Source organism: Herpailurus yagouaroundi, unplaced genomic scaffold (genome assembly GCF_014898765.1).
Source record: "Herpailurus yagouaroundi ecotype Mexico unplaced genomic scaffold, PumYag 140, whole genome shotgun sequence".
NCBI classification, from domain to species: domain Eukaryota; kingdom Metazoa; phylum Chordata; class Mammalia; order Carnivora; family Felidae; genus Herpailurus; species Herpailurus yagouaroundi.
The window spans coordinates 6107644-6120241 of NW_024412395.1; the positions used below are offsets into that span (position 1 = coordinate 6107644).

A 12598-nucleotide genomic window follows, 5' to 3' on the forward strand; every position below is an offset into this window, starting at 1 on the left:
GTTATGGAGTGAGAAGCTACATTTCATAACTTATTTGGCTGCAAGACATTTAAAGCAGCATTTCACATGTGACTCACTCATTGGAACAAGCCAATTGTTTCCTTTTTAAAAGGGCTCGAGCAAAAAAGTCCCCATTGGAGGCAAAAACAAAGACCCCACGGGAAGAGCCCTGCTTCCATACCTGGCTTTGCCATACTCCGCTAGACCTCTATCTTCTCCTATGCAAAACCAAAGGTGGATGATTTCCAAGGACCTTCCCCAGTGCCATCACTCTATGAGGAAGGGATGCGGGGCAAGGCGACACGTGACCACATACACCCTTTGCCAGACCCCAGGAAACTGGATGAAATCAGTCTCTTTCCATCTGTAGAAAGCTTCGGTGTCATATTTTTTTGGTAGGCAGGGTCACCATCATTCTAATGGCAGCACCACCACCCACAGGGTTTGAGGCTTATCTAGAATGAAAGACCAAGCTCTGACTTACAGCAGGGCCAGCAAGTCAACTGTCTCTCAAATAACACAAAGACAAGTTATGTTTCATGGCAACTGCAGCTATTCTAAGACGCACACTCCCTCCACACCAAAATATCCCTTCGCGAAAGCACCCCTGAGGATCTGACTGGTTTCATTTGTATTCCCAAAAGCTTTGTTTGCAGTGGGAAGCAAGGCAGGAGCTCGGAGACAAAAACCAGGAAAGCTGGAGGGAGACGGGATTCATTTGTGCTCACACCCAAGGGCCTCCCATGGACTGATTTCAATACAATGAGAGAAGACATTGAGATAGAGTTGCTGGAACTTTTCAGAGACCCTGTGAGATTCTGATCAGGAGGACAGCTGCTTGGGGGCACAGTTGGGGCAGAAGTCATCCCTCTTCCCCACACCTACACCACTTCTGTACAGAATCTACACAGTCCCATGACTTCTAGGATTGGAAGCTTTTAGGACAGTGATTCTCAAAGTCAGCTCCTAAGACCAGCCCAGCAGCACCCTGGAATTTGGTAGAAATGCACATTCCCTGGCCCACAACAATAACGTCTGAAACTCTAGGGGTGGGCCCCAGTGGTTTGGGTTTTAACAACCCCTCCTCGTGATTCTGATGTGATCCTGCTGAAATTCGCCTGCACAAGCTAACGAGGCGCTTGCTCCCAGGTTCATGTAAATTCAGGGTCTACAGTTGCATGAGCCAAGAAATAAGAACTGCCTTAAATTCTGTGCCCCAGGGCATACCAATCACAAGCTTTCCTTACCCAACCAGGCCCTGAGAATCAAGTTATGGTAGAATTGGAAGACTGCGGCCTTGGCACCCAAACTGATGGGCACTTTCCTAATGGGTGGTTGTTTGTGGCCCTCAGGGAGAGCTCCTCTGAACAACAACTCAATCCAAGTCATTAAGCAGAGGAACTTGAGGGCACATATGAGGTACACCTAAGGGGTCCACCCCGCAAACTAATGGAAATCACTTGGCCACAGTGGGCTGGAAGAACTTCGGAGGGAGACCAGAGCCTTCTCCTCTCTCCATGGAATCTGGAGAGCTAGCAAATGTTGGCTATGGGAGTTAACATGGCGAACATTTACATACGATCTACTATTGTTTACTAGCCATGCAACTCAGCGCCTGGTTTCTCACACTGTCTCATTTAACTCTCAATGCAAAGGTAGATTTTACAATCTCGGTTTTGCAAAAGTGGAAACAGACACAATAAGGTTAAATGATATGTGTCGTATCTCAAGCTGACAAGTAGTGACTGGGAATTAAACACACTCTATCACCTCTCGAGGCTGCTGCCACCCGCACAGAGATTAATGAATTGCCCTCCGTGTGACACCCACTCACCCCACCTCAGACAGTGTGTCCCTGTTTGCTCCTCTATGTTTGGCTTCATACCTTGGATCCCGTCTCCTCTTCATATTCTAAGACAATATTTGGTGATGTGTTTCTTCTGCCCTGGACTTTGGACTCAGCAGGACTGGACACAGCTCCTCGAGTGGGCTTGGTAGGATCTTCCAACAAAAGTCCTGGGAAGAGGTACTTCTTGACCTGGATCACCGGGACTTACTTCACTCAGTCCCCCCAACCCCTGATGCTGCACACCACTTTGAATGCCCCCTTCTAAATGGCATCTAATTAGGCAACTAATGTTTACAAAGAATTTAATATGTTGAATATCCCCGAAAAACTTTTCTACGGTGGGGCAGAAGATAGGGCCACTTGTTTAGGAGCCACAGACACCCCACAACTGCCATTTCCAGGCTAGTGTCTGCTGGGTGCATGTCAGGGAGAGAACACTGTCAGGGTTCAACTCTGACCCACAACTTCAATCCTGTAGTCATGGAAAAACTGACATATGTCTCTAGGTCTTAGTTGACTCTCTCTGAGAAATGGGAATATTGATGCGCTTGCACTGCCAGGCTTCCACAGTTCTTACCACATCTTTTGCCACCCAAGTATATACTTGGGTATATACCTCACCCATAGAATGCCTCACCCATTCACTCAATGCCTATCTAAGAGGTTGAGTACCAGAGGGTATGATGAAGTTGTTCATGGAGCAAAGCATTTATCGGGGGTGACTTTGCTTTGTGTGGTTTAAAATATCATATCCTGCCTCCTTTAAGTCCAAGAAGACTGCAAGAGGTAAGTGTGGATCTCGAAGAACATTGGTCTGGGGTGCGGAAAACATGAGGTTGAAGATTCAGCCCGCAAAGTGAGGTATAGTGGATGCACATTCTAGTCGAGAGGTTTAGAAAGACTATGGAAAGTGCACAGGATTTGCTGGGAATGCTCCATTCTGGCCCCACATGTGGTTCCCACAAGGGTGCTCTACCTCCTTCTCCCAGTCCATCCCTGGACTGCCAGCCACTCAGCAATTTTACTGATGGCACCTCCTAAAGTCAGAAGTCTCTGCTGCCAGAACTGGGGGTCAGGCCAATCGCTCAGCCTCCTTCTTTCCAGAGAAGCCAGAAGACTTGGTAATTTGCCCATCATAGAGATGGCTGAAATGCAAACTGTTAGTTTAGGCTCCTTAATCCATGAGAATGGACCCTCCCAGCTGTTACCTAAGCATGGTCTCAGGAGCATTTTGTGAATTTGCTCATGCTTCAGGGACCCTCGTGGGAGGAAGCACTTTGAATCCTGGAATGTTTGTGAATGCCACCTTGGTTTTCCTAGAGTGATGAGCACTGAGAGCCTTATGGGTCACTGAGAGGGCTGGATTCTTCTGGCCAGCCAGGTCAGCTAGCTTTGAGGGAAAAGAAAGGGAACAGGGAGGGGTGGGGCAGACAACTACCGAAAGGCCAGGGGGAGGACTGGGTTTTTAAAGCCTACGAGGAAAGGGAAGAGAATTTGGCCAGGGAGAGAAGAGGCTCTCAGGCCAGATCAAAGGCTGCCCTCCTTGGACTTTCCAGACAGGAGCATAGTTAAGAAAAAAACACAGCCAGGGGCGCCTGAATGGCTCAGTCTGTTAAGCATCGGACTCTTGATTTTAGCTCAGGTCATGATCTCACAGTTTGTGGGTTCGAACCCCACAGTGGGCTCTGCGCTGAGAGTATGGAGCCTGCTTGGGATTCTCTCTCTCTCTCTTTCTATGCCCCTGCCACATCCTCTCTCTCAAAATAAACTTTAAAAAAAACAATAACAAAAAACACAGCCAGAAAAGAACAAAAACAACAAAACAAAAACACAGCCAAACTTCTCCACCTTCACCTCTTCTAGCACACCCCACCCCATCCCCAAATGGCAAGTTCTTTCTAGACAAAAACTCTGCACTTGCCCTTAAATCAAGTTTAGTTGATCAACATGTTAAAAATGCAACACAAAACTCAGGACCACCTGCTTTTGAACCTCTGCCCCTCTCCAACAAATTTTAAATATAAGTTCAAGAAATAATTAATCAACCAAAGCCTTCTACCACAGTATCCCCTTCTGTTAGAGGCAATGTCTGGTAAATCAAGAAAAACGTGCCATTTACTCACTAAACTAAACACAATCCCTTATTATACAATTAACCAAAACACAATTGTATGTAATACAATTATACAGACTACAATTACACAAAAGTAATGATGCAGTATAGATGGCAATGACTTTCATGTAATCGAAAATAATGAGAGCGTCCTTGATTAGAAATTAAGGTATCATAAGAGATCCCTATTGATGAATGTTCCCTCTGTTGAACTACACTTTGCGAAAGGCTGTGCTGGCTGATGAAGTCGCATGCTTCCCCCTCATCGTTAATAAAGACTATCGGGGTGGCAACCATTCCGTGTAGAACCCTTTATTCTGAGATCGCTAAACTAGCACATTCTAATGAAGCACACATTTTATTACCCACTTATCCAGCTGGTCAAATAGAAAAAAAATGAAGCAGAAGAGCCAGGAAGTCTGTGTGATTTGTTGAGGATCCCATGTGTAGTGGTATTAACAGAGAAACATGCACATAAAACTCCATCAAATTATATTGGTCATTCGGAGCATCCGAGGAGACTACAACCTACAGAGCTGATTGCTGTGCCGCTGAGGAGAAACACCTGTTACTTCTCATCAGTGCCCCATGGATGGGGGTGGTTCTCTTCCTAGCTCCAGGCTGGTTCTCCATCCATCCATCCTTCTCCCTTTTTCCTGGGTACTCTTTCTTGTAAGCAAATCTGATACCTTCCTTCCTGATTGTCACTTAGCACACGGGGCCACGTTCCATGGGCACACAAATTTCTTCATAATTCCTAACGGCCCCAATCTCTAGCCATGTGCACACCACGTACTCCATCACAGTGACCTTCCATATCCACTGAGCTATGTTTTATTGACCCTAAAGCACTATTCATTGTTAACATATACCCTTAGTTTATATGCCACTAAGAAAGACATGTTGCCAATTGAATGATGATGCGCCATGGATTATAAAATGCATCCCAATATTTAACAATGGAAAACAGGCACTTGGAACTGTTGAAATGCTTGCAAGCCATGATCTCTCCTATTTCTCTGCCACTCCCCATGCTACATCCAGAGGACCCATCGTACACCGGCACCCCTCATCACACCTCAGCCAAGTCTGCTCGTCCTTTAAAATTTAGCTCAGCACCAGGGCACGTGGGTGGCTCAGTCTATTGAGCGTCAGACTTGGGCTCAGGTCATGATCTCATGGTTCGTGAGTTTGAGACTCACATCAGGCTCACTGCTATCAGCACAGAGCCTGATTCGGAGCCTCTGTCCTCTGCCCCCGCCTCCTCTGTCCCTCCCCTGCTGGTGCTCTTTCTCTTAAAAATAAACATAAAAAAAAAAAAAGACTTAGCTAAGCACCCCTTCCTGAAAACCTTCTTGACCTCATTCTTCCCACGGCCAGGCTGAGCTGCGGCTGCCAGACGTCCCACAAATAAGTGTGCACTACTTGGGCATTTATTGCATTTTATCATAATGGCTCATTTATTCCATGATGGGACGTGAGCAGAGACCCTGTAACACCAACACATGGGCAAGCACTTCACACCTATTATTCACCCATTTGTTGAACGATATATCGACGAAGATGACTGTAACCACAAGAATGAAGGAGGTAAGTGCTAGAGATAAAACGTGGAGAGCACGCTAAGCCTGGCTGAAAACTCAGAACTGGTCCTCTTTAATTTTCCAAAGTGTGTCTTTGAAGCTAGAAATTTTAAATGTAAGAGGAGTTGGAGCCCGGAAGAAATAAAGAAAGAAACTGAACTTGTGCCACATCTGTGGGTTGCACAGTATTAAATGCTGATTCTCTCCATGGGGGACCTGCTCTTTTCTGCGCCAAAGAAGCCATGGTTTGGAGGTGACGCCACAGGTCAGTGGCCCCAGGAGTCACCTCACCACTGGACCACACAAACCTCTGTTCTAGACCCTGAGGGCCTGATGTTCATCTGCCCCTGTTAGAAAGGATGCTCCCTGCTCTAAAGAATAAAATGGCTTAAGACCAAAGTAATCCCTCCCTCCTTTTTGCTTCACTCTTAACTTCAAAGTAATCAAATGTTGTTTATGCATACAATTTTAATCCTGTCACAAATTTGTATTTTGATTTAATTTGCATATCCCATTTACTGCAAGTCAACATGAAGAGAGACTCAACTAATTTAAACGATTTTTCTCTGGGCCTGAAATCCTTTCAGAAATATTTTCCATTAGGCAACTCAATTATGTCTAATGTGGCTAATGTCAGTGGATTAGAATTTTGCTTAAAGAAACTCATATTTAGAACAGTGAGAATGGGAAGGGGGTGGGAGAACAGAGGAGAAGAGACAATAATTACCTGTCTTTGATGCTACACAGATCAATGTGTAAATCACTAAAATTCCCCAGGGAACCTTGCTGAACTGAAATGAGGTCCTTGGACTGGTTATCAATAAAGATGAGCCTCATGCAGCCTTGGAAAGCCTTAATGGGATTTAAACATTGGGAATCGGTGAGATTGTCGGGGCACCCTGTGGGACAGAGAAAAAAAAATGAGGAAGAATACTGAAATGATCAGTCATTGCTTTGGCGACCTATTGATGGAGGACCTGGAGGTCTAATTGTTTTGGGGGCTTTTTCATTCACAGCAGTGCACACATGTTCGTTGGAAATCCTAGCATTCTCAAAGAAGGGACAGAATTGGTAGAAAACGGGGCATACTCAATCGTTGTACGGAACAGAAAACAACATGCGTTAAAGGGAACACTGATACTGTAACATTCACCTGGTCCCTCTTTCTTTTCGCCTGTCGGTAAACTATCCAACCATCCAGTCGCATGGTGTATTTCACTCATCCCAAGAGGCAACATATTATAACTACTTGGGAGTTTGGGTTCTGTCTCGAAACACGCTCTAAATGCACAATTCAATTCTCAATTACACTTTCAAAGGAAATTATGGTTTGGGTAAGGATGGTGGCAGAGTAATTGTCTGGCTAATTGTTGGCATTAACAGGCTTAGTTCCTGAGAAAGGTACACACGCAGGAACAGAACTGGAATTCTGAAGCGAGGCGCAAAGCAAACGCAGACACCAAAGGAACTACGAGCTTAAACGCACCTAGTTATAGGGCTGTAATAGCACACTGAAAGGTTAACACCGTACCTCTTTAAAGGGTGTTCCTTAAAAAAACACTGCATTACGCTGATTTAGCATAGCTTGCGATCAGGGCACTTCTCATTAAGACAGGTACACGGCAATGTAGGTATATGAGCGCTTGTGCTCCATCCCGATGGGTTTTAATAGGTTCAGAGCATATGGGAATGCAAGCTTGAAAACATGGCAATAACCCATAAATAATTGGGAATTATTTCAGCCATTTCTAATAGACAGTCACTGCTGGGCTGATGCCCAGCAGCTGCTTAACAGCTCACAGGCACACCATAAAACGAAGAGAGATTCCTACAAGTTCTAATTGAAACTGTAGAGAGAATTTATGTAAGTTGACTATTATTGCTCAGGCTCATTTTTCACCTCCCTTAAGTTTATGGTCTACGTGTGGGGCGCTTGCTTAAATGCCGTTCAAATCGCAGATAAGTCTCGGCCTTGTAAACCCAGAGCCCCCTTAACTGGGGGGAAGCCAGACATTTCGTCTTTGAGGCATTCTGCATGCCGTAATCATCGAACATCACTTTCCTCAGAAACAAATACAAGAATGCTTTTCTCTCTTTGTTGATGAGACACTGCATGTGATGCAAGAATTATGCAGTCTGTGAAATGTATCTTAGGGTCCCCAAGACCCTTCTTCTGCTGCCTTTATGCTACGTTTGCTAGCATCCCTTTGCTGTCCCAATGCAGCAGGTTGCGGAGAACACAGACCTGGGGGTGGGTCCTGATTCTAACGTTTACACAAGTTATTGCATTTCAGCAAACAACAGTCTTACTGTCTGTGAAATGGGGCTACAATCGCCTACTTCACAAAGTTCCTGCACTAATTAAATGGCGTAAGACACATACGACATTTAGAGGCAAGGGAAGAGCTCCTTTCTTGTTGGAATCTGTTGTCCTTGCAGACGTGGGGATTTAGAGTGAAGGACAGAGGGTTTTAGTCGGGCCTTAAAAAATCAAACCACAACAGTATTGCTCTATGCTGCTTCCCTTCCAGGATACCTTGTTATGTACAATGTACTTATGCAAAGCCCCTTCTGGATTTCAAAACTTAACCGTGTGTCAGTGCCATGAGAGAAGTGATTTGCAAAGTCTGTTTGAGAGACCGCACTTTGTAATTTTACACAAACACTTCCCTTCAGTTTCCTAATGGAGGAAGAATTAGCAACAGGAGAAGAGGCCCAGCCCATACACGTGTTTACAAAAGGCGCAGCCCGTGTGTCTATTTGCAAGCATGTAACCCTGACCCTGTTGAAGTTCTCCAGCAGTCTGGCTTTGTTTCTCCATGTCCTAGATAAGGAAGTTCAGGGACCATCAGGGTCTTCCTCAAGGTCAGACGGCTCTTTGACATTACTCTCTAGAGACTGTTTCTATGATACAAACACATGACTAAAAAATTAGATACTAAGATTTTTAATGAAAGAAATAACTTGGGGAAAAAAAACTAAATAAAGCTGCACATGCATCTATAAAAAGGTAGTGAATTCCTCATCATGTAATTTTCATCCTTTCCAGGATGCCCCGTGTCTTTGTCATTGGGAATGTTCCTAGGATTCACCTGGAAATGGGGACAGCTGGACCTGTGTCACCTGCTCCACTGGAGCTACAAGTTCACAGGACTTCTAGACCTTCCCCATTTTTAGAGCCCTACTCCATGGGCATGGCCTCCAGGGATGTCGGGAAGGAACAAACAGACGGGGGATTCAGACCGCAAAGCGGCAGAGTAGCCTATATGGCTGAGGATCCTGGCTGTGCCTTCCCTGCCTTCCCATCTGGATTTTTCCTTTCGCAGGTACTGCTGACTGTTGGTACACATCCTCCAAGTTTTCAGCTGACTTCCTCCTTCCCAACGTGATCACGGAGCTTGGCATGGCTACAAAAATCTCCTTTGGACAAGTTACATAACACCAGCTCTTATAGCTAAAGTTTTTCTTTTTTTCTTTTTTTTCCCCTCTGCACTGACCTAGATAGTTTATATCTGCACAGCTGTCAGAAAGTTTGCTTCTCATTATTTTGCGCTTGGGATTGGGTACCTGTGTGTGTGTGTGCGCGCGTGCGCGCGCGTGTGTGTGTGAATGGTCTAATTGCCAAAAAAAAAAAAAAAAAAAAAAAAGAATGATTAGAGCAAAATAATTGTCCATTGCATTCTCCCTCCGTCCTTTATTTTTCAAAAGCTGGGGAACTTACCTCCAAAGTAGTAGCTATTTCCAGAATAAATCTGTACGCGAGTGGTGTCCTGGGCCGGGGATGCTGCATCATTATCCAGAGTAAGAGTGATGCGGTCCCTTCTGGCGGTGATGCTGACTGAATGCCACAAGCCATCATTCAAGCTGCTGCCTGCAAAAGCAACAGGGAAGGCAGTAGGGATGATTGGGGAGATCTGGAGCCAGCGGGGCTCATCCTCCTCACCTGCCGGGCTCCGTGCTCCACGCGTGCTCTCAGCAGCCTCCCCGTGTCTCCTTTTGCTTAAACCAAACCCCCAGCAGACCCATAAGCCTCACCTTCCCTCCTCTCTTTACCGTTTCACTTTTCTTTTTTTTTTCAAAGTGGCTGAACAATGTCTGATACATTTGAGTTCAAAGCAAAAGGGCAAAACACAAACTGGTCTGTATATTACACCTACAGGTGTTGCCAAATGAACTGACCTCTTGCTATAAATGCAAAGTAAAAGGTTGAAAGGAAAAAACTTAAAAATGCCCACGCCTGGGTGGCTCCGTTGGTTCAGCATCTGACTCTTGATTTCCGCCCAGGTCGGGATCTCACGGTTTGTGAGTTCGAGCCCTGTGTCAGGATCTGTGCTGGTAACACAGAGCCTGCTTGGGATCTTCTCTCTCCCTCTCTCTTTCTGCCCTTCCCCTGCTCATTCTCTCTCTCTCTCTCTCTCTCTCTCTCTCTCTCTCTCTCTCTCTCAAAATATATAAACTTACAAAAAAATGCCCATGGTGATTTTATCTCTGTGTGGTAGGATTATAGGTGATTTGTTTTTCTCACATTTTCCTGCAAATGCCTTATGTTTCTTTTTTAGTAAGGGGCATGTGGGTGGCACAGTAGGTTCAGTGTCTGACTTTTGGTTTCAGCTCAGGTCATGATATCAGCCCTGTGTTCGAGCCCTGTGTCGGGCTCTGCGCTGGCAGCACAGAGCCTGCTTGGAATCCTCTCTCTATCTCTCCACCCCCCCTCTGCTTGCACACCCTCTCTCCCTCAAAATAAATAAATAAAGTTAAAATTTTTTTAATTAAAAATAAACTATTTTTAAAGGCAAAAGTAGATGAGGAAAGCCAGATTCTAGTGATGTGCCAGGCGAAGGCCGTCTACCTTTGGAGACACGTAATACACTAGCTCAATCTCAACATTTTTCCTTAACTAATTAGGTGACACTGGCTATTCCTACCTTCCCTGAAGTCTGGCTTTATTGTCTGCAAAGATCATAATTCCTGCTCTGTGTCCTTGTTAAGAGGATCCATTGAGATCAGACAGGAAATGTCCTAGGACAGTTGGAGGCATCCTGAGTGTTTATTAAAAGGTAATTCTCTCAAGGGTGCCTGGATGGCTCAGTAGGTTGAGGGTCCAGCTCTCAATTTCAGCTCAGTTCATGATCGCAGGATCACGGGATCGAACCCTGTGTTAGCCTCCCTGCTGAGTGTGGAGCCTGCTTAAGATTCTCTCTCTCTTCCTCTGCCCCTCCCCAACTTGTGCCCTCATTTTTTCTCTCTCTCTCTCTAAATAATAATGATAATTTTTTTTAAAAGGTAATTCCTATCTTGTTCTTTTGCCTCAGATGTCTTTGGTGCATAACTACCCTGCCAGCCTACCTTACTAAGAAAACTGTACTGGGAATTAGTCATGAAGATGGGAATCGTTTCTTTCTAAAAAAATCTATCAGCTATTAAGACTCTGTTGGTGCCAAGTACTTGCTCGAGGAAACACAGTCTTATTCATCAGTCTGGTCACAAAGATGTGTCTGTGACAAAAGCACACAGTCACACGTCTCCACTCAGTAGACATTTCTCGTGTCTTGCTCTGTGCGGAGTTGTTTTCCTCCTCTTATTGCCTCAGTTTTCTCCCCTGCAACGTGGGGGAAATGACTTCTAGGCTGTTGTGATAATTATACAGTAGTCAATATGGTAGTGCATGTAGAACGGTCCATGTCGCATCATAAGCAGACAATGATGTTAGCTAAAACAAATGGACAGAAGAGCAACTATAAAATGGTCCCTGGCTTGTGAAGTATGGAGAGTACCATCACCATGTGATGGAGAGACATATCACATGATGTCTATAGGCTACCATTAAATGGAAGAGGCACGCAGTGAGGGTTACAATACTGTCCTCTGCGGGGCGCCTGGGTGGCTCAGTGGGTTAAGCGTCCAACTTGAGCTCAGGTAATAATCTCATGGTTTGTGAGTTCAAGCCCCACATCAGGCTCTCTATGGTCAGTGAGGAGCCTGCTTCAGGTCTTCTGTCTCCCTCTCTCCTGCTCTTCCCCAGCTTGCCCACATTGTCTTTCTCAAAAATAAATTTAAAAAAAAAAAAAAAAAAAGAATTCTGTCCTTCGAGTTCAGGGTAGTGGGACAGACAAAAAAGGCAAGAAAAGAACACTGAATTCAGTTTTGGGTGGAGTGGTACTATGGAAGCAGAGAAGAAAGAAAACCTAACTAATGGCATAGGAGGATCCCCGAAAGACTTCACAGCAGAGATGGTGACAGTTTAGGGAAGTTCTGAAAAGTGCAAAGAGTTCTCTACTCAGAGAGCAAGAGTCCAGGAGTCAAAGAGCCTGTACAAAAAAGCAATGAGAAGCGGGGGAGAACAAGAAGAAAGCCAGTGAGAAAGGATCCATTCACCCAGGGACCTGGCATGGAAAACTAAGGAATGGGTTTCCACAATTTCCTTGGATAAATGATTGTGTAAAGTGCTTTATTCAAGCCAATTCCATCAAAACCTTTGGGGATAGGACCCGAGGCATCTGCATTTAAAAAAATAAATGTTTATTTATTTATTTTGAGACACGGAGAGTGGGGGGAGAGGGGCAGAGAGAGGAGAGAGAGAGAGAGAGGGAAGGAGGGAGACAGAAAGAGTGAGAGAGAGAGAGAATCCCAAGCAGGCTCTGCGCTGTCAGCACACAGCCCACAGTGGGGCTTGATCTCATGAACCATGAGATCATGATCAGAGCTGAAATCAAGAGTTGGATGCTCAACAGACTGAGCCACCCAGGCGCCCTGCGTCTGCATTTTTTTAAAAGCTCCCTGGGTGACTCTAACGTGCTGTCAGGAATGGAAACCACTGCTTTAGAACAATGGGAGGCCATGAAGGGTCTTCAGCATGGGAATGACCTAGCTGGAGGTCCACTGTGCAAAGACTGGGTGGCAGAGGACCGCTGGGAGTCAAAGCAGGAAGCACAATGGGTGGGGCCTACTGCTTGCACTGGCCCCAGAAGACCAGATGATAAGGGTCTCAGCCAAAGTAGCAGCAGTGACAATGGAGAGCAAGGGACAGAGTAAGAGCTGTTTCTGGAGGTAAAA

The 12598-nt window shown here is 45.4% G+C and overlaps 1 protein-coding gene across 1 annotated transcript in view; it reads right to left on the reverse strand.

Annotated features, from left to right (window-relative positions):
- CNTNAP5 (contactin associated protein family member 5) overlaps positions 1–12598 on the reverse strand; it is a 777640-nt gene that overhangs the window by 309972 nt on the left and 455070 nt on the right. The window contains exons 9-10 of the mRNA XM_040474651.1: positions 9267–9416; positions 6273–6444 (exon numbers count right to left, since the gene is read on the reverse strand). Of these exons, the coding sequence (XP_040330585.1) occupies positions 6273–6444; positions 9267–9416 (322 nt within the window). The remainder of the gene's footprint in view (positions 1–6272; positions 6445–9266; positions 9417–12598) is intronic.